General features: G+C 35.8%; 1 protein-coding gene across 2 annotated transcripts in view; it reads right to left on the bottom strand.

Moving 5' to 3' along the window:
- Positions 1-27,343, bottom strand: part of DMD (dystrophin) — a 2,068,501-nt gene that overhangs the window by 775,866 nt on the left and 1,265,292 nt on the right. For both annotated transcript variants that reach the window (XM_080795194.1, XM_080795193.1), the window contains exon 46: positions 408-555. In XM_080795194.1, coding sequence (XP_080651320.1) covers positions 408-555 — 148 coding nt within the window. The remainder of the gene's footprint in view (positions 1-407; positions 556-27,343) is intronic.

Genomic DNA, 27,343 nt, shown 5'->3' on the forward strand with positions numbered 1-27,343 from the left:
TTCTCTAATATGTCTGAGATCAATTTCAAATTAGTTTTCAAAATACTGTCACACACACACACACACACACACACTTTTTATAAAAAATATACTTTCTGGGAAACACTGGGTTAAAACAATATAAAGTTTTGAGGAAATCTAGTGAGGAGCTATCAATAACCTGATGAGCAGGAAATCAATGATTAAATACCTTAAAAATAGATTCATATACTCTTTTATTTTATTTTATTTTAAATTTTTTATAAACATATAATGTATTATTAGCCCCAGGGGTACAGGTCTGTGAATCACCAGGTTTACACACTTCACAGCATTCACCATAGCACATATCCTCCCCAATTCGTATACTCTTTATACAAGTAGGCCCTGGGTTTTTTTAAAAAAAAGAAACAAAAAAACAAAATTACCTTGACTTGCTCAAGTTTTTCTTTTAGCTGCTGCTCATTTCCAGGTTCAAGTGGAATACTAGCAATGCTATCCGCTTCTTCCAACCATAAAACAAATTCATTTACATCTCTTTGAAATTCTGACAAGATATTCTTTTGTTCTTCTAGCCTGGAGAAATAAGAATATAACTGTTATAAACAACATATTTCTCAAACTTTTCTTTCTTATTTTTTAAAAGAAAACTCAGAAACAAACAAAAAAATTGTGGTAACACTTTCAAGAAAATAAGCAATTTAAAAGATGTTAACAATATGCAACTTTTAAAGAAAATTCATTTACTTTGAACAAAGAAACCTCAGTATCTCCAGAACCTCTTAAATGTAAGAGGTTAAAACTGCTAAAGAAAAAACTTGCAATTTTAAAAAACTCCAGCATAATGTTTTTAAATGAGAGCAGTGTTTTTCCACCTCAGTGCTTCTAACATTTTGGGTTGGATAATTTTTAGTTGTGAGGGGCTGTCCTCTGCCTTGGAGGAGGCTTAGCAGTATTCCTGGCCTTTCCCCATTAGATTCCAGTAGCATTTTCCCCCCAACTGTGACAAGCAAAAATGTCTTAAGGCACCACCAAACACCCCCTTGGGAGCAAAACTGCTCCAGGGTGAGAGCCACTGCACTAGAACAAGTATATAATGTGAGGTTGCCTGCTCTAAAATGCTTAAATAGAATACACCTTTCTGGGAAATTGTAGGGTAAAAGTAAAAACAAGGGAATAAAAAGAACACTAAGTTTTTACATGTTAAAATGTTTTCCAAATTATGATTCACAGTCTTTTTTGAGGAAAACTGAGTTAAAATACAGCACATATGCTGTACTAGTGGAAGTTTTCAATTATAAAAACATATATACTGTATGTTTTTCAATTAGCCATAAATTTATTCTTACATATTGAATCATAACACAGTTGAAAATGGTCTGCACCTCAGGTAGTTTATAATGTTTTGTTGTTTTTTTGAGAGAGATATGTCTCCTGGATGTAAGCTTTTAATTGAATACACACACACATATGCACACACATACATATACATAAGTGTAATTTCCCATATATACATATAAATACATATACATGAAAGTACACCTATGACTGCTGTATAGCTCAAGGTATTTTTACAAAGTGCACAAATGACCAGAAAAATAGAATGTTATCAGAAGCCCAGAGGCCCCCTCTTGTCCCTTGCAGTTACTACCTCCAAGTATAACCAGTATCCTGTCAACTTCGATTATGTTGGCTATATTGAACACTAAGTATATGGAAGGATATGCTATCTACTCTTCTGTGTCTTGTCTCTTTCATTCAACATAATCTTTATAATAATCAACCATGTGGTATATAGCTTAATTTGTTTCATCTCCTGGCTGTAGAGTACTGAACTGTTTAAATATGTATCTCTACTGGTGGCCATTTGGGTTGTTTCCATTTTGGGGACATTTAGCTGTTTTTTTGTTTTCAATTTAACAAATATTTATTAAGGACTTACTAACTTCCAGCAAGGCTACTGGGCATTAGGATTCAAGACAGATACATTGTGTGCCTTGCCTTGATGATCTCAGTCCATGAGAGGAAACAAGTGATCCCCATGTGTAAGAAAAAGACACAGTCTGTCTCATTTATAGCCTGTTCAAAGACAGAGTGTTGAGAGAACTACTATTACATTCTTTCCCCAAACTGGGTCCACTTATTGAATTTATCCTTATCTATATTCAGTTTCGCTCTTTGATTAGAGTTTGTCCAAAGTCTGTTCTAGGGCATGTGAAGAGACATTCTCTTTTCTGTCTATTCTCAACAAGGCAGACCCTATGAAAACTCAAGTCATATTCTGGGATCCTATGGAAACCCAAGTCATATTACATCACTGTTGCAGTCAAAACTCTTCTATTGCTTCCCAATGTATTCACAGCAAAGCCAAAGTCATTACAGTGTTCTGTGAGGGTATAGATCTGTGGTAGATATGGTAGATACCTTCCCATGTGGCTACTGAGAACCTGAAATGCTAAAGGGGAATTTAGATGTGCTTTAAGTGTACAATATACATCAGATTTCAGAGACTTAGTTAAAAAAATATTCTTTGTACCTTCTACTCAAGTTTGTTGAGAACCTACAAACTGCTGTAAAATAATAAAATTATTTTAAAAGGGAATGGAAAACATCTCATTAACACTTTCTTTTTTCATTAGTACTTTCTATGTGATGTACAGGTTGAAGTAATATTTTTAATATATTAGTTTAAGTGAAATATATTCCTTTAATTTGTTCCTACTATTTAAAAAAAAAGATGTGATGACACAAATTTCAATCACATATGTGGCTTACCTTATTTTTCTATTGACCACCACTGATCTACGATATCTGCTGATCCCCAGTCTCCTTACTTCTTTGACCTCACTTCCATCTACTCTGTATTTCTCTTATCCGTTTTGAGGCCCTCTGGCTTCCTTGCTGTGATCCCCAAATATACTACATGGGTCCCCACTTCTGAATCTCTGTACTTGCTGTGTGTTTCTGCAGACAATGTCCTTCCCTCAAATATCAAATATGGCTGTCTCCTTCATCTTCCGCAGGTCTTCCCTGATGACCCTACCAAAAATTACAGTTCTCCTCCCAAATTTCTATTCTTTCTCCCTGTTTTTATCTTTCTAGTTCCTAAATGTAACAAAGTTATAATTTGGTTATTTTATATAATGTCTATCTCACACACATGAAATGAAGCTTCCTGACAGCAAAAATTTTTATTTATTGCCATAGCCCTTACTCTTGGAACAACACCTGGCACAAAACAGGTGCTAAATCAGTAACTTTTGCATTAATGAATGAATTCTGCCATCATCATTTTCCATTTTACATGCATTCTTATTTTAAAAGAATCCTTCCTATTCTTTGTAATACCAATAGGTGATGGGGACTAAAAAGTACACCTGTCAAGATGAGCACCTGGTGATGTATGGAAGTGTTGAATCACTATACTGTACACCTGACACTAATATTACACTGTATGTTAACTAATTAGAATTTAAATAAAAACTTAAAAAAAGAATCTTTCCTATTCTTTGTAATACTGATTCTGAAACATGGTTTAATTTACTTGAAAATGTGTATGACAATATTTCACCAAACTGAAGACACCTTCAGTTGCAGGTCATATAAAACCATCCTCAATTCTGCCAGGCGGGAATCAGAAAAGGCGTAGTGCTGATGAAACAATGATGTTTATCGTTTAAAGGCTTTCTTCGATTATGAAGTTGTTCTTTTAGATTCTTTTATATTTTTGTCATATATTCCTCTTGCATACACATGAGAAGTAAAATATAAGTGACAAATTGATGAGGTAGTCCTAAGACTTTCTTGTATTTAGAACTTGCCTCTCCTGTATCACTTTTCCCTTCAGAGTAACTGACCTCTGTCTTTACCCTTACCCTATCAGAGGATGATTTCTTAAGAGGGCTCTACCACTATTTCTCAGATTTTCTTCCAAACCACATGTGGCCTGGCCAGCAGAGATTGTAAAACCCACTCTGGTTTCAGTGATTTTAATGTGATAAAATGTGCAGGTTAGAACAGATGAAATTAAGTTCAGTAGCACAGTTTCCCAGTGCTGATATAGTGATTTAGGTTCTTTGACTGCTACCAAGTTGCTGGTCAGTTCAGGATTTTTTAAAAAATTCATAATATAGGGGCACCTGGGTGGCTCAGTGGGTTAAAGCCTCTGCCTTCGGCTCAGGTCATGATCTCAGGGTCCTGGGATCGAGCCCCGCATCGGGCTCTCTGCTCAGCGGGGAGCCTGCTTCCCTTCCTCTCTCTCTCTGCCTGCCTCTCTGCCTACTTGTGATCTCTATCTGATGAATAAAATCTTAAAAAAAAATTCATAATATAATGACAGTTTACTGTTATCTTTAGCTTATAATTATGAATGGATATTATTATCGGCATTATATGCCTGATGCTTGAGCTTATTTTCCATTAATAGTGTCAATAAAGATTTGGCATTACTTTCCATGGGAATTAATGTTTGATTGCATGAGTTTTTGCCAATAACAAATATTTTGGCCCCTCTTGTACGTGAAAAGTAAGCATGCGGACATCAATGCCTAACGTTGACATTACAGGTTAGCAAAGTGTTCAAGATTTATACAGGAAGGGTCAAGAAATAAAGCTGGTGAGGTGGCTAGCTGCTGGGGTATGCTGGGGTATTATAACGTTTTGTTTTAATTTGTAGGTGATGAATGAGTTAAAGGTTTTGAGAAGGGCCAGATTTCATCCAAAGCTCCCTCTGGCTATCCTATGGAAAGTGGATGTGGGCACAGGTGGTATGGCAAGAGACTGAGGAATCAAGTATGAGACTCTCATAAAAGGACAGGCATAAAGTAATGAAGGTTCAAGTCATCAAGACCTAACAGAGGAAAAGGGTAAGGTAGAATACATGAAGAATGTAGGAGGAAATTCAACAGGACCTGTGGATAAAAGGAGACAGACTGGTATTAGTGGCTAGTGATTGTTGAGCAGTAACTATGTGGTAGTGGCCGAATCAAGTATCAAGACCCCACATTACTAGTATGAGATGGCACTCATTTTTCCTTATTTGCAGTTGAAAGAAAATCCAGCTTAGTATTTTGCCCAAGGTCATACAGCTATTAAGTAGTCAATCCAACATTCGGTCCTGGGTCATCTGGGTCTGTCCACTTCTCCTGACCATTACATCTGGTCTATGGGAGCTTCCGCCTTATCTAGCTGCGGAGACAACATTTACTCCAGCGGAGAGTACAGTGAATTGCATCAGATATTTAGGGGAAATTACTAGTAGAAAAAATAAGAGATTTGGAACTTAAAGAGCTGGAAATATAGATTTCAGAGTCCTCAGCAATAAATTGGTGGATAAAATATGGTAAACTAACTTGCACTAATCATTTACTCTTCATATTTGGCATTTTCTGAGTCCATTCTTTCTTCATTTTCACATAATGATTAGCAATTCTCCCTCTTGCTTATTTAAATTGATAAATTAAAGAAAAAGTCCATTTCACAGATATTCATTGATTTTTCTTTTTTTAATGTATGGGTAACTTGCGGCTCCTGCTCCTCCTCCATTTTCCCTTCTTTGATGTGGAAAGCCAAAGGAATGCCTGTAGTATTCTTCTGGCCCCTCCAAAAGCTACAGGGGCCTGTGAAGGAGTTCTTCATTTCAACAAACACTCAGCTGAAGGAGAACATGGCTCTCCCTTCTTGCAGTCCACATTCTTGTTTTCACTGATGATCCTGAAGCCCCTACCTTTGACTTTACAGTAATGAAAGGGGAGAAGGAAGGAAGCCGAACCTCATGAGACAAACTGCACTCCCTACAAAACTATCCCATCCCATCTGGTCCCCTGACATGGACTGGGACATGGGGTACAGAGGAGCTTGAAATCACTGGGAGTAAACAGTACTATTGTTTTTCTTAGTAAACTCTACAGGGAAGTGGCTGTTCTCAGTTGCTGACAGCTTGTTTTAGAATGTGGAATAGAACCATTTTTCCACAGACTCTGGACTGAGAAGCAATTCTTAGAGGAAAAATTCCATTATAGACATCCTTTATTTGTTTAAAAGTTCTAAGATTGGGCGCCTGGGTGGTTCAGTGGGTTAAGTGTCTGCCTTCGGCTCAGGTCATGATCTTGGGGTCCTGGGATCGAGCTCCGCGTCGGGCTCTCCGCTCAGCTTCCCCTGCCTGCCTCTTTGCTTACTTGTGATCTCTCTCTGTCAAAATAAATAAAATCTTTTAAAAAAAAGTTCTAAAATGGTTCAAATACTGTGTCTAGGTTTCAAGGGTGTGTGTGTCAGTCTACCTCATCAGTTTTCCTTTTTCTTTTCTCTCCTTCCTTCACCCTCCCTCCTTTCCTCCTTCCTTCCCTCCTTTTCTTCCTTCCATCCATCTTCCCTTCCTCCCTCCCTCTCTTCACAAATCTTTGTCTCCTTTAGTATTTGGCTACATCATGCTGCAGTGTCCCAAATACTTAAGAGCAACCTTATTCCTAATATTATTTTTCACTCATTTTAGTTAACTAAAACTTTGCTAAAATCAGATTACATTTATAAAACCTAGACAAATGGGTAAAAGCTTTTCTCAGCCTTCATTTAGAAATTGACCATAACAGGGAGAGAAAAAACCCAAAATCTAACAAACAAAAGCTTGAAGAACAAGAGAGAGTAATAGCAAACAAACAAAAAGCTCCTCAAACCTAGAATAAAATTGTAGAAGCAAGTATCCTCAACCTCACTTCAAACCTGTCTCAAATTAATTACTTGCATATATTTTTCTTTCAGGAATATTCAGCTAAGAAAAAGAGGGAAAATATATTTATCCTTTTTAATTAAGATTTATATATTTAACTGCCATCAAACTCTATAAACATTGTGTACTGATTTTCCAAATTTAATATTCTACTGTATTTCCTTAGGTCATTAACTATTCTTTAAAAAATTGATTTTTATGATCTGAGTAATAACCTCTATGTAGGTACACCATATTTCACCATTCTTTTCTTATTAGACATTTGGTTTGGTCCCTTTTTTCATTATAATAAGTAACTCTACAGAAATACATTTGTTTATGCATTTTGGCTTACGTATCTTCTAATTTCCTTACAATGAGGAAGAAAAGTACACAGTAAGAACACTAATGATTTTGATACACATTGCTAAATTTCTTTGCAATGCCGGTAATAAGAACACTCACACGCTTCTACCAGCAGTTATAAAAACACCTGTCTCAACATACATTTTCCACTACAGCTCATTATGATTTATATGCTTGATAGAAAAAAAAGTTTGTCATGGATTGTTTTCCATTTTTTATAAACAGAAAAGTTGAAAAAATGTGTATATTTGTGTGTATTTGTCATTTGTTTCTACTATCAGTTGTCTGCTGTGTCTGTTGCCCATTTTTCCTGTTTTGTTTGCAAAAGCTCTTTTTATGTTATCTACCTCGATAAAAAATAAAAATTAAAAAAATACTGAGAATATCTTTCTAGTTTCCCTTTTACCTTTTTTATGTTTATATTTTGTTTCTAAATAAAATGTTATCACTTTCTTTGTGATTTCTTTCATTGATACTACCCTGAAAATTGTGAACATCCTACTGTTGTTTAAATATTCATCTTTATATTATTCTGGATCATTATGCTTTCATTTAAAAAGAATAAAAACTTAATCCATCTTAAATTTATATAGTTAAGCTTCTAACCTGGAAGAGTCTTTGAGAAGTTGGTATTTTTCCCCAGCACAATCTATTCTCTATTGATTTGTGGTGATTTCCTCATTTTGTGTTTTATGTGTAATGAGGTCCTATTTACTGATCTACTATAGATTTTTTGATAGTAATGCACTACTTCAAGCACAGCATCTTTAAAGTAGGCTTAATTTCTGGTAGGTTAACCTCCTCTCTTACCTTTTTATGTGATATGAGTATTACCTATTTATGTAATATGAGTATCATTTGGTGAAATTACAGAATAAATCTCATTGGGGATTTTGATAGGGATTCCATCAAATCAAATTATTTTTGTGAAGACTTACTGTCTTACCAGTATAAATCTGTTAAATTTTCTATATTTACAGTGCATTTGGAGTGTGTCTGTAACTCATCCGTGTATTATAAATAATTAAGTATGTTTTCTAATTAACTTTCAGCATCAGTTTGAAAGGCAGTGACTTGCATATGATTTTATGGATATTAACTGTATACTAATCTAGAAAATTCATAAGTACTCCCAGAAAGAATAAATCTTCATTTAGAAAGCAGAAGTTTTGGCTAAGCTATTTGCCATAATCTTTCTCTTCACACAATGTTTGTGAAAAACTTTTCTGATGATTTAATTTTTTAAAAAAGTACAGCACCCTTTAAATATGAAAACATTTGGTAGTCATTTCTTGCCTAGGTTTGATTTTGTACTTGGAAATATAAAAAAGATGGTGCCAAAATCCCACCGGGACCTTGTTATAATCTGCTTTTTCAAGCGCATGTATTTTCTGAAATTTCAAAAGCCTCGATTTGAAGTTTTAAAAGCTGCAATTTGAATTTATATATTCAGATGATTGCAGAAAAGCAAAGGAACACAGTTAGCATTTCCAGGCTTGTCTCTTGACAGAACAGTTTAAACATGCTTTATATTGGCATTCATCACATGAAGTGTTATTTCTTTGTTTACCTACTCAGTTAATGCTTATGGTAGGATTTATTCAGGCATGTGGTAGTAATAATAATGAATGGGATATTTAACATTACCCATCTGCAATTAAGTGCTAAATATTTTACTTTTAGAGGCATTTCAATACATTTAGCTATTTTTTTTTTAAAAGAATGGCTTCTGTTTGAAATATTGGCTCTGTTGCCGTTTACATTATAAATGCTCTTAATGCAATTGAAGGAAGCACATATTATGATGGGGAGAGATTTGCATAATCAGAAAGAAGAATTATGGATGTGCTGCTAAATTCAATGAATTTAACATTAACTCTTAATGAACATGTTCTGTGGGGCTGCTGTTACGGTAAGAGGAAGACTGCCAAATTGCATGGTGTGGTCTTAGAAGGGGAGGATCTACCAAGTGTTTCAGGCCAAGCGCTAGATATTTTCACATTTGAATCTTTTAAAATACTCAATACATCCCTTGTATTGCCTTTGTAAGATTGCCAATAAAGAAAGTGAAGCCCTGGGGAGATGTACATACTGTATATACCCAAATATAAGGTGATTATCTCTACCATTTTCCAAATAAGAAGTACCTCTCTAAGGTTTTGATTAGCTGTAACATAGAAATTTCGGAAAATGTAGAATCAATACCAGCTCATCTATACTGCTTAATTAATTTGACTGCACATACTAATTTAAAATTATGTATTATATTACAAAGATCACATTTTTCCATTCACAGTTTATACAGTAGTTGTGTATACATTCCTCACATTTGCGTTCTACATTGGAATTGTCACTCTGGTGGATCCACTATTTGAGTCACATAATTCAGTTTTTGAGACAGAGTTATCTTCACTTCTACCCACATGGTGTGATGTATGGCACTGCTGAGTCCACGTTTAAGATTCTCCTGGAAAGTTTACTCCAAGCCATAAGCACACTTAACAGCAGACAGTTCTATGTTATATAAAGACAGTTTTTCTCTTTACTGTGCCACATGTCCGTGAGGTACACAACGTAACTACTTACTGAGTTGCTTATAAAAAATCTTCACAGACCTTGTTTACAATGACATACAACTCTTTCAACTGTGATGTCATACCAACAAAGCTAATCATGACTTCTGTTAATTACATTTTTTCCCATTTCTTTCCTCTATCAAGTGACTTCTGCAGATGACCAAAATCATCATCAATTGAGATGAAATTAATACAACTTTCCCAGATAGTAGTTTTTTGTTCTGATCAAAATAAAACGAGGATCTTGTAACATGAAAAACTTCAAAAGGATTCAAATGTAAGGTCTCTCTTAAGGTGAAAACAAAAACAAAATAAAAAAAACATATTGAGTGCTTGGGTGGCTCAGTCGGTTAAGCGGCTGCCTTTGACGCAGGTCATGATCCCAGGGTCCTGGGATCAAGCCCCACGTCAGGCTTCCTGCTCAGTGAGGAGCCTGCTTCTCTCTCTCCCACTCCCCCTGTTTGTGCTCTCTCTCTTTCATGCTGTCTCAAATAAATAAATAAAATCTTTAAAAAACAAAAACAAACAAACAAAAAAACCAAAAACATATTTAGCCATACACATTAACTTCCCCAGGTCATACGCTCTATAGGACACTGTCAGAATCAGAGCCAAAGCATTAACTATTTTTAAATCAACATATTTTTCATACCTGGTTACTGCTAGAGTTACACAATTAGACATTTATTCATTTTATCTATAGCTTGTGCTTCATTAAAATGAAGGGTTCCTGAGAGAAATAACATATCAAAGTTGTTCAGGCTTTTACTTCTCAATAGTAAGGAAAAAAATTATGAAAATTAGAAGGGGTATCATGAAGCTTAGTGGTGAGCTACTGAACGGAAAAGAAAACCAAATCGAGGCCTTTCAAGTTTTTATTTGAGTGCACGAACTTGGAGAAGTTGCTTAACTTCTATAGGCCTCAGTTTCTTCATGCTAAAATTGGGATATTTAACATTGCATGGTTGGTTATATGGATTAAATTTGCTCGCAGAAACACCAGTTTTTGTCTACTGCTTTAATAATAGCATTCAACAAGTTGTAGAGAAAATACAGAGTTAAAAAAAGGGTAAATTTGGAAACTGAGCTGTTATCCTATCTCAGAATTTTCCTTAAGCCAACACACTTACATACATAAAAGTATTTATAAAGCATGCATGAGTACTCAGAAGGATTATTTGAAATTGAGCTTCTTCATGAACCAGTTGACAGCTCTATTTCTATCTTCTGACAAATTCCCTTGGCACATTTTATGAGGGAAGCACAATTAGAGTCAAAATGCCAATCTATGAGTAAAAGTGCCACCAGATTACACTAATTCTAAGTAAGGTAGATGTAGGATTACAATGCATCAAACATTTATTGAAGGTCTATTAGTGGCTGGTGATATGGCAATGGAGGTAGGCAAGTTTTGCCCTCGTAGAGCTTATATTCTATTAGGGGGAGACACACAATACACAAGATAAACTGAAACATGTAGATTGCGACATAGTGTTAGATGCTACACAGAAAAAAAACTGAAGCCAGGAAAAAATGGAATACTGAGTAGACTTGGAGGGTGGGTTTGCAATTTTATATCAATGGGAGAAATCTTCATTGTAAAGGGTTATTTGAGTAAAATCATCATGGTAGAGAATGGCAATCTGTTCATCAAAAAATTTGATCTCTTTCTCTTCAACACAAAGTTAGTTGTCATTTCCCATCCTCCATTGTCATTAGGTATGGCAATAATGAAATTCTAGCCAAGGGAATGTGAACAAAAGTGAGGTTCATTGATTCCGGCCCTGGTTTATAATTTAATCCCTACATGTGTGATATTCCTTATTGTTCCTCTTTCTACAGCCACATGTCAAAAATGTCAGAGCCACAAAATCAATGTAGCTTGGGTCTTTGATTCATAATTTGGAGGGGAGCTCTTTGTTGATTAGAAACAACTCTGTGAATTTTGCATGAGTGAGACATTTGCATTGTTGAGCTACTGAAATGCAGACCTTCTTTTTAAGTAGCAGCTTGAATAAAATTAGATAATACAAGAGGTGAGAGAGAAAGCCATTCAAATAATGGGGGGAGAGCACTCTAAGCAAAAGAAAAAAAATACAAAGGTCCTGAAGCAAGAGTGTGGTTAGAATATGCCCGGAACAACCAAGAAGTGGAAAAAAAAAACAAAAAAAAAAAACTAAGTGACGTAGGAGATAAAACAAAACAGCTAAATCTGAAGAGACTCTACCTAGAATCCCAGGCCTGTCATAATTAATTTTCCCATCAAACTCAGGTCATAGATTTAAAAAAATACTAGAATAATCTTTTGGGGGGTTTGCCAGATTGAACTCTGTTCTCCAATCTGAATTTATTTTTTTTAAAGATTTTATTTATTTATTTATCAGAGAGAGAGAGAGAGTGCACAAGCAGGCAGAGTGGCAGGCAGAGGCAGAGAGAGAAGTAGGCTCCCCGCTGAGCAAGGAGCCCAGTGCAGGACTCAATCCCAGGACCCTGGGATAATGACCTGAGCCAAAGGCAGTGGTTTAACCAACTGAGTCACCCAGGCTTCCCTCCAATCTGACTTTACTAGTCCAATTGACTAACTGAATCCCCAAATTTCTGGATTTTTGTTGAATGCTTTCATTGCAGGTGCTGTAACTGATTTATAAAAACACTAAGGATATTTTGGATCTTCATCTGTCAGAGGCAGAGTTACATAATTTATTAGCAAAGGCTGTAATAAAGCCATTGCCATGTGGTGGAAGATGTAATGAAAATTGAATGGCCTCAGTTTTTCGGCTTTCATTCATAACTAGGTTTTTCTCTTCGCACATATCATTATCTTCCCTCCCAAGGCAGCTTCTCTGTCAGCCTCTATGGATGTCTCTGCCAGCTCCTAGTCTCTTAAGCTAAAATCTCAGGCATCCTTGGTTCTTTCTTGTCTCTTCCTCCCGGAGTTTATCAATAAACGTGTCCTCACAATTCCACGTGAGATAGCTCTTTCAAGTGTGCCCACTTCTCTCCATTCTCCTTGCCACCAACTCCTTCTCCTATCCTCTCTGTCTTTATTACTGAGGCTATTTCTTAACTGGGTTCTGCTTCCCATCTTGCCATCTTCTTATCCATTCTCAACACTTCAGAAAGAATCATCTTTCTAAAATATGTCTTCTTATATCCTCACAGTAACTCCCTAGGATTGTTGGGATAAAATCCAACTTCTTTGAAAGGGAGCAGAAAGTACAATATGTAATCTCTACTTACTTCTCTTTCTTCATATTTCTTTGCATTATAAAATCCATTGAACTTACTCTTCCTTGAAATCCAGTACAGTACTCATGTTAGAACTTAGCATACTCTGCTCCTTCTGTCTGGGTTACCCTTCCCCATGTCTTGATCTAGGTAGCTTCTAGTTAGGTTTCCAATCTTAGGTTAGCCATCACTTCCTCTATGAAACTTTTCTCAGTTAATTATCACCCCCATCCCACTCAAGTCTATGTTATATGTCCTGTTATATAATCCCACAGCTCTTCACACTGTTTTCATCACAGGGTATATTGTAATTTCCTATGTCTGTCAATATATTACAAGCACCATAAGGACAAGCACTATACTGCAATCACACTCTAATCTCAGTACTAGTATGTAGTATCAGTTCAATTCTTAAATTCAGTATCCCAGAACGACACCATGTTAATTGTATATTTGAGAACAGTAATACTATTTACATTATTCTTGGGAGATTCTCCATGAAAAATAAAGTATGTGTTATGGAAGACAAAGTCTTATGGAAAATTGACTAAATTAAGGTCAAGAAAGTTGGATTGTTGGGGTTTCTAAACTATGGCCTGTGAGCCAAATCCTGCCCACCACCTGTTTTTTTTTTAAGATTTTATTTATTTGACAGAGATCACAAGTAGGCAGAGAGGCGCAGAGAGAGAGAGAGAGAGGGAAGCAGGCTCCCTGCCAAGCAGAGAGCCTGATGCGGGGCTCAACCTAGGACCCCGAGATCATGACCTGAGCCAAAGGCAGCGGCTTAACCCACTGAGCCACCCAGGCACCCCCACCACCTGTTTTTGAAAATAAAGTTTTATTGGGAACACAGCCACACCCATTCATTTATATGTCATCTATGACTATGTTCACATTACAGTGGTGGAACTGAGCAGTTGCAACACAGACTGGGTGACTCACAAAGCCCAAAGCATTTACTATTTGGCCCTGTATCAAAGTTTGTTGACATCTGCTAGACAGTAAATCTCTTTCTTAGATACATATTAGGGAATTAAAGGTGTGAGGACTCTGATATAAGATAATCAGTATGATCTTTTTAACTTTATTATGTGTGTGTTCATGAAAATATAAGTGACAATTAAAATGTCCCTTCATCCTTTGAAATAATTATTAGCACTTTACACAATTAATATTCCATAGTACATAACTTGAAGAATGGCTAAAAGGAAAACCAGACATTGCATCTAATTACAAATATTTATTCTGTTTAAAATTTATTAAAGTCTTCCAGTATGAGAAGTTTCATTTATTTGGCTTGGGATCAAACATGGAAAATAGTAAGAAAGGACCAGGTCTTTGCCTCTTTTTCCTCTTCTTCGCATTTATGTTATTCAAGTTTCTTTCCTTATTTATCTCTCTTCCTAATCCAAAGCTATCACTTCTATAATTTCACTTTTTTTTTTTTTTTTGGTAAGTCAGTCCTTTTTCTGTGGGTTTTACGGTGATTTTTATTACTGGGCCTGTATTTTGAATTCCTCAGGGTACTTGTAATTTCCACCCCCAGCAAAATGTCATCTGTTGTCCAGCACTCTGTACATTTCCAGTAGAATATCAATGCATTAGACAGACAAGGAAGATCGAAGTTCCTCAGAGAGAGAAAAAGGACATATTTTGCTCATTGCTTTCATCCTGGAGAAGAAAGTGTAAAGGGTTTTTTCATTTAAAAAAAAAAAAAACTGATCTATGATAATTTTTATTTTTTTTTATTTTTTTAAAAGATTTTATTTATTTACTTGACAGACAGAGATCACAAGGAGGCAGAGAGGCAGGCAGAGAGAGAGGGAAGCAGGCTCCCTGCTGAGCAGAGAGCCCGATGCGGGGCTCGATCCCAGGACCCTGGGATCATGACCTGAGCCGAAGGCAGAGGCTTAACCCACTGAGCCACCCAGGCGCCCCTGATCTATGATAATTTTTAAATGAATAAAGGCTGCAAACATTTCTCAGTTTTAATGTCCAACATGGTAAAACCAGAGAGAAATTGTTGAAAATGCTGGAAAACCATAGAAAAGAGTAACAATCCTTCTCTTCCGTTTCCTCCTCCAATACACTTAACATTTCGAATTTTCTCACAAGACTGAATTGAACAGCTTTTGGCTTCCTAGATGCAGGTATGTGGTCCAAGAGCAAATGTACTTGCAAATGGTAGTGTGGAATGTCACCTGTTCCTAAGGAGAACAGCAGATCTTACTTATAATGAGGAGGGTGTTGTGATTTTAACAGGGAGCCCTTTTGAGTAACTGATGTTGAAGCTGAACTGTGAAGTAAACATGCCTAGATGAAGTCTAGGGGAATAGCTTCCACAGAGAGAAAGAAACTTCCTTCAGGCAGTAAATACAGAGAGATTCAGAGGAACTCAAAGTAGACCACTGTCATTAAAGTGTAGTGAGCAGGTAGAGAATGGAAGATGAGGCCAGAGGATCAGGGGCCAGAGGGCCATGGTAAGAGTTTGACTTTTATTTTAAGTGCAACAGAAAACCATCTACTCAAGGGTCCTAGTAATTCAAAGGGAGGAATGACCATCTAGGATGCTAGAAAATATGTTCACTAGATGAAGAAGGGTGGAAAGCACTGTAGAAAGAGGATCAGCATAAGCAAAGGCACAGTGACATAGAAGTTCATGGCTTATTTAATGTTTCCATAGTGAAGAAATGTGGAACGGGATTGGCAAGACAAAGTACTAGAAAGGTAGGTTTTGGGTCAGGTATTGCAGAGCTCCACGTGCCTGCAAAGGTTAAAACATCCCTTCTGGAGTGCAAGAGAACCACTAAAGATTTTTTAAGGAGAGGTATGGAATAATTATGTTTATTTTCTAAATAATGTATTTACCAGTCATTAAGGATATATAATAAAAGTACTTAGTTAAATAGGCTGTATAAATATAACTTTTACTGAATTATCTTTGCTTATTAAAATTTGATCATAAATAAAATTCATTAGTTTATTATTTATTCAACCTTTCCCATCAGTGATTAAATTCATTAAATATTGTGTATAGGTACAGAGGAACTTAGTAAGTCTACCTGATAGATAATTTAAGATTAGCTTTGACCCATAACGTAGGCTAATTTAGCTAAGCACAACTTTAAAAATAGTAGAATCCAAATGATATTTCCAAGGATTTGGTTTTTTTTTTTTTAAATAGACTTAGTCATATATGGCAGAGTCAACAGATTATGAACTAAAATATATATTTCCTGGTTCTTAGATCAAGAAGACAGACAGCAGACTGACATAGCCCTGAAAAAAATTGTCTATAGGTTCTTGAAGATTGAAGGTAGTTTCCCTCTTCACTGGGAGCTGACCAGCATTACTTTCTTGCTGAATACAGGAGCATTATGTTTCTATTCTAGAAAGAGAGTTGAAGGTTTCTAACCAACTGCCACATCACTATATGTGGCACTACAGGACTCAAAAAGCAAAGTATAATGCAAAAGTGAGCAGCAATAAAAGGCCAACAGGTAGTAAATATTGCATATATAACATTTATGTTATGTAGTTATTAGGGGAAAATTACATTACCCTAAGCAAAAAGGACATGCCTAAATTACACTGGGTAACAAGAGATATACAAATAGAAATTTTTAAAAAACATCTTGAGAAGATACAAACATACACAAAAGTGTAATAGTATGACAAGCTCCTATTACCTGTAATCCAGTTTCAATAATTACCAGTATATTGCCAAACTTATTTCTATATTTTCTCATTCCCAACTATTTCTTTTTTCAGGTTTATTGGAGGATAATGTATATAATGTAAAACTCACCTATGGTAGGAGCATAATTTAATGGTTTTTAGTAAATGCATAGAGTCCTGTGTACCATCACTACACCTTCCTCCTTTCTTCCTTCTTTCATTGGTTTCAACTCCAGTACAATGTTGAATGCTGAAGTACTAAAAGTAGATATCCTTGTCTAATTCTTGATCTCAGGGTGAAAACATTCAGTCTTTCACCATTACGAATGATGTTAACCATGGTTTTTTTTTCTAAGATTTTATTTATTTATTTGACAGAGAGAGAGAGAGAGAGAGAGAGAGATCACAAGTAGGCAGAGAGGCAGGCAGAGAAAGAGGGGGAAGCAGGCTCCCTGCTGAGTAGAGAGCCTGATGTGGGGCTCGATCCCAGGACACTGATATCATGACCTGAGCTAAAGGCAGAGACTTAACCCCCTGAGCCAGCCATATGCCCCTAGTCATGGGCTTTTTATAGATGACCTACACGATGTTAAGCTCTCTTATTTGCTAAAAATTTGTATCATAACTAGATGTTAGATTTTACTAAATGCTTTTTCTGCATCTCTTGACATGATCAATTGTTTTTTGTGTGTCTTTCCTATTAATATGGTATATTACAATCATCATTTTTGGATGTTAAACCCACTCTGCATTCCTGGAATAAATCTCACATGGTCATGGTATATGATCTTTTTTACATGCTCTGGAATAACTTTGTTAAATTTTTGTTAAGGAATTTTGTGTTTATGTTTATGAGGGATATTTTTCTATTAATTTCTTTTATTGCAATATATTGGCTATTTTAGATCAGAGTAATGCTGGTGTTAAAGAATAAGTTGGAATTTTCCTCCTCTGCTTTTTTTCTGAAAAGATTTGTGAAGGATTGGTATATAAAAGAATTTTTTTATTAAAAGTTCATGAGTAAATCATCTGTACTGGGGCTTCTTTTGTCAGAAGACTTACAATTACTAATTTAGTTTCTCTACTTATATTAGGTCTATTCAGATGTTCTACTTTTTTTTAAATCTATTTTGGTAATTTATGTTTTTCTAGGAATTTGAACATTTTATGTAATTTGGAGAAATTGTGACATAAAGTTGTTTATAGGATTACCTTCTAGTCCTAATCTCTGTAGGGTCCATAGTGATGTCCTTTCTCCTCTCTTTATGATTTTGGTAACTTCAGTCTTCTTTCTTTTCTTCTTGGTCAGTCTAACTAAAGTTTTGCCATTTTCAAAATCTTTTCAAACATTAATGCTTGGTTTCATTGATTTTTCTCTATTCTGCTTTTATTTTATTGATTTCTGCTCTAGTCTTCATTATTTCCTTTGGGTTTAGAGTGCTATTCTTTTTCTAGTTTCTTACGGTGAAAACTTGAGTTACTGATTTGAGAATTTTAACCTTTTCTAACATAACTGTTTGAAGTTTTAAATTTCCCTGTGAACACTGCTTTAACTGTATCCCATAAATGTTGACACGTGCTTTTATTTTCACTCAATTCAAAACACTTTCTAACTCCCCTAGTGATGTCACTTTGAGCCTTGGATTATATAAGGTGTTGTTTAATTTCCATGTATTTTGGTATCTCCCAGATTTCCTTCTGTTGTTACATTCTAACATGATTCTGATATGTTAAGAGAACATGATTTTTAATTAATTCAGTCCTCCTAAATTAATTGAGTTTTTTTATGACCTAGCATATGATTTATCCTTGAGGTATGCCATGGGCACCTTAAAAGAATATGTATTCTAAAACAACTAGACTTCTAAATATAAGAAATGAACTGGTGGTTGCTAGAGGAGAGGTAGCTAGGGTGAATGACTGAAATACATAACGCAGACTAAGAGTACACTTATTGTGATGGGCACTGGGTAATATACAGAATTATTGAATCATTATATTGTATACCTGAAACTAATATACCACTGTAGGTTAATCATACCTCAATTAAAAAATGCCAAAAAAAAAGAAAATCTATTCTGCTGTTATTTGGTAGAGTATTCTATAAATGTTGGTTAGATGAAGTTAGTTGATAGTATTGGTCTTCTATATCATTGCTGATTTTCTGTCCAACTGGTTGACCAAATATTGAAGGTGGGGTATTAAATCTCTAATAATTATTATTGAAATGTTTATTATCTTTATTGTTACCATTTGAATTCTGTTGATTTCTGCATCATAAAATGTGAGGTTTATTGTTAATTATGTCTTCTAATGAATTACCCTTTTGTAATAATAAATGTCCTTTTTTGTCACTAGTAACACATTATACCTTAAAGCCTATTCCATCTGGCATTGGTCACACCATTTTATTTTTCTTATGGATGCTAATTGTATGGTATATCTTTCTCCATTTTTTTTTTTTACTTTCAAAGTATATGTGTCTTTGGTTCTGAAGCATTTTTTTAAGATAGAATATAGTTGGGTCTTTTAAAATATCCAGGCTGCAATATCTTAATTGGAATGCTTAATACATTCACATCTAATGTGACTATTGATGTAGTTCTATTTAAATCTGTCATTTTGCTCTTTTTTATGTCTCATGTCTTCTTTTGTATGTCTCACAGTGCTAACCACATTCTTCTGTTAAATAATTATTTTTGGTATACAAATTTAATTCCTCTGTTTTCCTTCTAAACTATAATGTTATTTTCCTAAGGTTGTTTTAAACTTTACATATGCAACTTTATTTATCATAGTATACTTTAGATCAACTAATTTAACTCACTCCTGTTAGGCTGACTATCATAAAAAAAGATTACAAATACTGGCAGGCATATGAAGAAAAGGGAACTTTTGTACACTGTTGGTGGGAATATTAATTGGTACATCTACTATAGAACACTATGGAGGTTCTTCAAAATGTTAAGAATAGAACTACCATATTATTCAGTGATCCCACTTCTGGATATATATCCAGAGGAAATGAAATCACTACATCCAAGAAATATCTGCACTCTCACATTCACTGCAGCAATATTCACAGTAACTAAAGTACAGGAACAACTTAAGTGTCCATCAATGGATGAATGAACAAAGACAGTATGGTATATGTACATATACAATGGAATATTATTCAGTCTTGAAGAAATCCTGCCACTTGTGATCATGTGAATGTACCCAGAAGACATTGGGATAAGGTAAATAAGCCAGACACAGAAAGACAAATATTGTATGGTCTCATTTATACGTGGAATCTAAAAAAAAGTCAAACTCAGAGAAACAGAGAGTAGAAATGATGGTTGCTAAGGGCTGAGGGGGTGAGGGAAATGGGGAGATGTTGGTAATTGGGTATAAACTTTCATTTATGATGAATATGTTTGGGGGATCTAATGTACAGAATGATAACCATAGTTAATAATAATGTATTGCAACTTGAAATTTCTTGAGAGAGTAGATCATAACTGTTTTCAACACTTGTATACAAATGGTACCTATGGGAAGTGACAGATGTTAATTAGCTTGATTTCACTAATGATTACTTAAGGTATACTTTAACAAAATATCACATTGTACATCTTAAATATGTACAATTTGTCAAACATACCTTAATAAAGCTAGAAAAAAACTAATTCCAGTAATATATAGAAACTCCACTCTGATAAGCTCCATTTTCCCTCCTCCTTTGTGCTACTTATCATCATATTCATTGCATCTATGTGTAATAACACAAAAAATAGTGATATAATTATTTCATGTAAAAATATGCCTCAAAGACAAGACCATACATTTATATTTGTCCAGTCTTTTGTATTTATGTGCATATTACAGATTCTGTTGCTTTTCACTTGTTTATGTACATTTGAGTTAGTGAATAATAGTGCTTTCAGCCTGAAGGAGTTCATTTAACTGTTTTATTTTTTTCCTTATAAGTCAGGCCAGCCAGAAAGAAACATTCTGATTTTTTGAGAGTGTCTTTATGCACTTTCTAAAGCACGGCTTTCCTTTATCTGAAACTCGTGGTTGACAGGTTTTTCTTTTTGTTGTTGTTGTTGTCTTTTTTTTTTCCCCCAGCACTTTGAATACATCATTCTACTGCCTCTGGCCTTCATTGTTTATGAGAAGTTATCTGCTAATCATATTATATTTCCTTGTACAGAATGAGTCATTTTTCTTTGACTGTTCTTAAGATTTCTACCTTTGTGGCTGTATTTTAGTAGTTTGACTCTGATGTTTTTGAGCATTGATCCCTTTGAATTTATATTGTTTGGGGTTTGTTTAGATTCACTGTATTTCTGCTTCCATATCTTTCTTTTCTTTCTGGAACCTACATTGATAGACTCAATGTTTTCCCACATTTCTGAATTTCTGGTCAATTTTTTCACTCCTTTTTCTTTTTGTTTGGCAGATTGGACAATTTCTATTTATCTTCATGTTTATAGTTTTTTTTTTTAATTCTCCCATCCTGAATTTCCTTTTGAGCTATTTTTAGAAATTTTTAAAACTTCAGTTATGATACTTTTCGATTCCGGAATTTTCACTTGCTTTTTTTTATAATGTGGAATTTTTTTGATATTTGCTCTTGATGTCCTTGTCATACTTTAATTATTTGAACATGGTTTTCTTTAAGTTCCTAATAGTATTTATAATAGGTGCTTTGAAGTCTCAGTCTAACATCTGGACCAACTCAGAGGCAATTTCTATTGTCTGCTTTTTTCCTCCTGACTATGGTGTATAATTCCCTGTTTCTTTGGATGTACCACCATTTTTCTAGAAAAAGCAACATTTTGATATATTGAAGGAGCTCCCGATTCTGATTTTCTTCCACCCCATCAGGATTGTTGTTACTGAAGTTTTAATAACTGACCTGGACAATATCTGTGAAATGTTTCCCCATAGTGGGTGTCTGCTAATATCCTTTCTCTGTTTGAGAAAAAAAAAAAATAGGTCTTGTTTCCTAGAGATCAGAAGAGCTTAGTTGTCATTAGGCAATGAGGCCAGCAGTTGAGCTCAAATACCTGGAGTCAGTAAAATTTCCAATTTTTGTCAATGAGTCTATATGTGTGTTAGGCAATGTATTCAAAGTTCAGTTTTTAAGTCACCCTACAGCAGATATATGGAGATTGTCCAGCCCTGTATGACAGTCTCATTGTTCATCTATCCCTGAAAAATCAAATGCTTGGCTACTTGTCCAGTCAACTATTTGCCCTAATCAAGACAGCAACTTTAGGACAGCAGAGTTGCTAGTTGGCTCATTCATTTGGTACCTAAATCTCTACTGACACTGTGTTTCTGGGTATGGGGTTTTAGTTGTTTGGCTCCATATAAAACCAGCCCCTCTGGAACTGAAGCTGCTAGTTTTATGTGTTATACTACTTCAATTTAACAACTATGCTGACCAAGCTGGGAGTGGGCAGTGAGTACAGTCCCAGACAAAAACACCATAGAGTCCCACTGTTCTTATTCAAAGTTCAACAGTTTTCCATAAATAATCACTTTCCAATATGTATAAGTCTTTGATTTCTGGAGTGATGAAATACTCTGTCCAGTTTTATTGTTTTCTTTCTTTCTCTCTTTCTCTTTCTCTCTCTTTCTTTCTTTCTTTTTGGCACATAGATATGTTAAGCTACACACTTCACTATCCCAGAAGTCCTATTCCCAGAGACTAATTTCTAGGCCCTACCCAGGTGCCAGGCACAGGAATACACAATTTATTTACATGATTGCTAACCATTACAGCAATCCTAAATGATATGCACTATTTTCCTTATTTTTCTAATGAGTAAAATGAGACTCACATAGTTATAGTATCTTGCCAGACAAACAAAAAAGCAAAGTAAAAATATAAACACATAAGTACCATGGTATTCACTTCCAAAGGAAATAAACACAAGTAGGAGCATAGGGGATTATTGCCCAGCATTTAGTTAGAAGGTTTTTTAATTGGCCAACCTCAACTCCAGTTACTTAGTTTCCACTGTGTAGTGGAAAGGTTAATTGGCAAGAAAATAACAAACGTATCAGAAAGCAAGCTATTTTTGTCATGGGTAGGCCCTGATCATTTCAAAAATCATCTGATGACTCATAAAGGTAGAGTTTGGTGTGCACATGAAATCCTAATAAAAATATGACTGATATTCTTCACTGAGTTATATCCATGAAAACCACCTCTAGCAACAAAAGATCATTGAACAGTAATTCTAATCTTAATTCACATTTCTTGATCCTTAATGGGCACCAACATGTTCACAGTTACATTCCAGAATTTCCATTTTTTTTTAAATTTTTTATTTATTTTCAGCGTAACAGTATTCATTGTTTTTTCACCACACCCAGTGCTCCATGCAATCTGTGCCCTCCCTAATACCCACCACCTGGTTCCCCCACCCTCCCACCCCGCCCCTTCAAAACCCTCAGGTTGTTTTTCAGAGTCCATAGTCTCTCATGGTTCACCTCCCCTTCCAATTTCCCTCAACTCCCTTCTCCTCTCCATCTACCCTTGTCCTCTATATTATTTGTTATGCTCCACCAATAAGTGAAACCATATGATACTTGACTTTCTCTGTTTGACTTATTTCACTCAGCATAATCTCTTCCAGTCCTGCCCATGTTGCTACAAAAGTTGGGTATTCGTCCTTTCTGATGGAGGCATAATACTCCATAGTGTATATGGACCACATCTTTCTTATCCATTCATCCGTTGAAGGGCATCTTGGTTCTTTCCACAGTTTGGCGACCGTGGCCATTGCTGCTATAAACATTGGGGTACAGATGGCCCTTCTTTTCACTACATCTGTATCTTTGGGGTAAATACCCAGCAGTGCAATTGCAGGGTCATAGGGAATAATAAGAGAAGAGAGAAGAACCACATGATCCTCTCCATTGATGCAGAAAAAGCTTTTGACAAAATCCAGCATCCGTTCCTGATTAAAACGCTTCAAAGTATAGGGATAGAGGGAACATTCCTGAACTTCATCAAATCTATCTATGAAAAACCCACAGCAAATATCATCCTCAATGGGAAAAAGCTTGCAGCCTTCCCATTGAGATCAGGAACACGACAAGGATGCCCACTCTCACCACTCTTGTTCAACATAGTATTAGAAGTCCTAGCAACAGCAATCAGACAACAAAGAGAAATAAAAGGTATCCAGATTGGCAAGGAAGAAGTCAAACTCTCTCTCTTCGCAGATGACATGATTCTTTATATGGAAAACCCGAAAGACTCCACCTCCAAACTACTAGAACTCATACAGCAATTCAGTAATGTAGCAGGATACAAAGTCAATGTCCAGAAATCAGTGGCTTTCTTATACACTAACAATGAAAATACAGAAAGGCAAATTAGAGAATCGATTCCATTTACTATAGCACCAAAAACCATAAGATACCTCGGAATAAACCTAACCAAAGAGGTTAAAGATCTGTACTCGAGGAACTACAGAACACTCCTAAAAGAAATTGAAGAAGACACAAAAAGATGGAAGACCATTCCATGCTCTTGGATGGGAAGAATAAACATCGTTAAAATGTCTATACTGCCCAGAGCAATCTATACTTTTAATGCCATTCCGATCAAAATTCCACCAGTATTTTTCAAAGAGCTGGAGCAAATAATACTAAAATTTGTATGGAATCAGAAGAGACCCCGAATTGCTAAGGAAATGTTGAAAAACAAAAATAAAACTGGTGGCATCACGTTACCTGATTTCAAGCTTTACTACAAAGCTGTGATCACCAAGACAGCATGGTACTGGCATAAAAACAGACACATGGACCAGTGGAACAGAGTAGAGAGCCCAGATATGGACCCTCAACTCTATGGTCAAATAATCTTTGACAAAACAGGAAAAAATATCCAGAATTTCCATTTCTTTTCATTTTTTTATACCTAACAATTGCTTCAGAAGTTTGAAGTACTGAAACTCCACAAACAAACACACGTTTAAGGATTCTCTTGTCCCCTTTATTTTGCAGACCAACTTTACCTCTTTATCTACTTCCCCTTTACTCGGGCTTCTCTAGCTTTCTTTCTTTACTAATTACTCAAATTCTACATCATTAAAAATTCATGAATACAGCAAAGATAGTATTATCCCTAGATACTGGAAGAAGTACAAATCTGAGAAGATACAGGCTTCAGTCTCATTAACTGGCTGAGGGAGAGGTAATAAAGGTAGTGGGGTGTTCCCCACTTTTTAATTTGTCTTGTCACTGCTGTCCTTGGGAGCTATTTTGTTCACTTAGGTAAAAATGATCATAATGGGAAAGGCGTGGCTTGGGGTTAGAATCACTGATGATTACTTAGTTCTTGATCTTGCTATAACTTTCATCAGCCTTGGTAAAAACTGTTAACCTTTCTGAGCTGCAATTTGATAATTTGTAGAATGGACATAAGACTACTGCTATCTCTCCATTGCTTACCATGTATGTCAGGTCAGAGAAGGTACACAACTAAACCTGATTTGTTGTGAAGATTAAGGGGGAAATATTTGTAAAATTCTTAAACACTATTTTGTAGCATAAGCACACAAAACTCAGCATGATTAATATTTTTTACAGATTTTATTTATTTATTTATTTATTTGAGAGAGCACTTGTAAGCAGGGGGTTGGAGGAGAGGGAGAGGGCCAAGAAGACTCCGTGCTGAGCACAGATCCTGATATGGGACTTGACCCCATGACCCTGAGATCATGACCTGAGCTGAAATCAAGAGTTGAATGCTTTACCAACTAAGCCACCCAGGCTCTCCTTAGTGTCAATATTAACTCTTATAACTTCCAAGTTTCTAGCTTGGGCAAACACAAAGATAGTGATACCACTCACAGTAGATTTTGTGAAAGAACAGAATATATTCAAGTGTTGGATAGAATGATTCTCAGGAAACAAACTGAGGGTTGCTGGAGTGGAGCGGGGGTCGGAAGCATGCGATGGCTGGGTGATGGACACTGGGGAGGGTATGTGGTATGGTGAATGCTGTGAATTATGTAAGACTGAGGATTCACAGACCTGTACCCATGAAACAAATAATACATTATACGTTAAAAAAAAAAAAAAGAAAGATTCTTGAGGTGGCTTCCATACATGGAAGAGGAAATGCCCCATTAGAGGCTAGGTCTGTATGCCTAATCTGGAGCTATACATTGAGATGCATATTAAATCTAGGATCCAAAATAAAATAAGTGATTGTGGCACAGACTACTTACCTGCATACTCTATGATCCATTCTTTCCCTCTTCTCTGTAATAGGAGTCCAATATTTAGCTGCCTAGCTCAGAGACTATGGTCATGAAAATCAGTTCCCACCAACGTGATGTAAGGAAGAGTGTTGCGCACTCTTTACCCATTCACATTCACACCCATATCCATTCACAGAGAGAATGGGTAAAGTTGTTTCCATTCTCTCTGCTTCCCAATACTGCAGCCTGAAAAGCATGTATGATAGCTGGAGAGCTAATGGTTATCTAGGATCATGACGACAGGGGCCTCATCAAGGGATGGCAGATTTTGAGATAGAAGGAGCCTTGGTCTTTGACATCATAGAGTAATGATGCCAGCCTACCTCGCTGCAGGTTACTTTTATATATGAGAGATGGATACACTTCTATTTCAAGCAGTATATTTTTCTGTACCTCTGGATTAGATTTCTAACTGATAGGGAGAGTTAGCATCTGTATCTATGGATAAAAACCAGGGAAAGTATATAGATTAAGAGGATAGGGTTGAGGAATTATCACTCAGAAACACCAGGATTTAAGGGGCAGATGAAAGGAGGAGCACAATTAAAAGAGGAATTATGTAGAAAGGTAGGAATAAAACCAGATAACATTAATAACATGGTAGGCAAAGTACGACAAAGTGCTAAATTGCAAAGTGGTCAGTTAATGCCAAATGGCCAACATTAGGACTAAGATATGTCCAGTGGATTTAACTACAGGAGATCACTGATGGCATTGGCAAAAATATTATCAGGGCAGTGGTGGGGACGAAGACCAAAAAGAAAAAACAAAACAGGCAAAAGAAAATATATGGAATTAGGTGACTATAAAGAGAAGAACTCAAATGGTAATGATCACTAGGAAATGGGAAGTAAGAGACCTTCCTCATCTTGGGATGCCCGTAATCTGAATACCATGTATATGTGGGTGGAATTCCAAGGTCATTATGGAATCAAATGGAGGAAGTTTAGTTTTTGAATCTGGAATGAGTGGCAAAAGACTCCAAGGTACCATTTCCAATTCTTTCTAATAGCAATTGCATTCTTTATCCCCTGTCTGCAGGGGTGGGGTGGTCTCTGACAGCATGCAGACCTAGGGTGTGATTTGGACTATATAGTTCCTGAAACTGAGCCTCTTCTTTGCTGTCTGTTAATTTTGGAGTTGGTGTTCTAGCCTTCTCTTTGGCAGTGGAAGCAGGTCTTTGTCCTTCTCATAAAGTTGATTCTTGCTTATATTAAACAGAACTGGATTCTGTTATTCACAGAGCTAAGAACTCTATCAAGTATGGTGGAAAACATTATGAAAGGAGTATTTGTAATTTATTTTTTTAACCTGGGAGCTACAAATGTTTATTTGGTCAGGGGTAGGAAGCCAGTAGAAATAGGGTGAGGATATGTTTGTGAGTTTTCGGGGGAGGGAGAATTAATGGGGGTCAGGTTCCTGTGAAATAGGAGATAAGGCCTTCTTCTAAAAATAAGGAGGTAGTTATACATTCACCATTATAACAGAAAGTGAAAAATTCTTAGATTAGCAACTCACACATGTATGGTGTTTTC

This window comes from Martes martes (genome assembly GCF_963455335.1).
Source record: "Martes martes genome assembly, chromosome: X".
NCBI lineage: Eukaryota > Metazoa > Chordata > Mammalia > Carnivora > Mustelidae > Martes > Martes martes.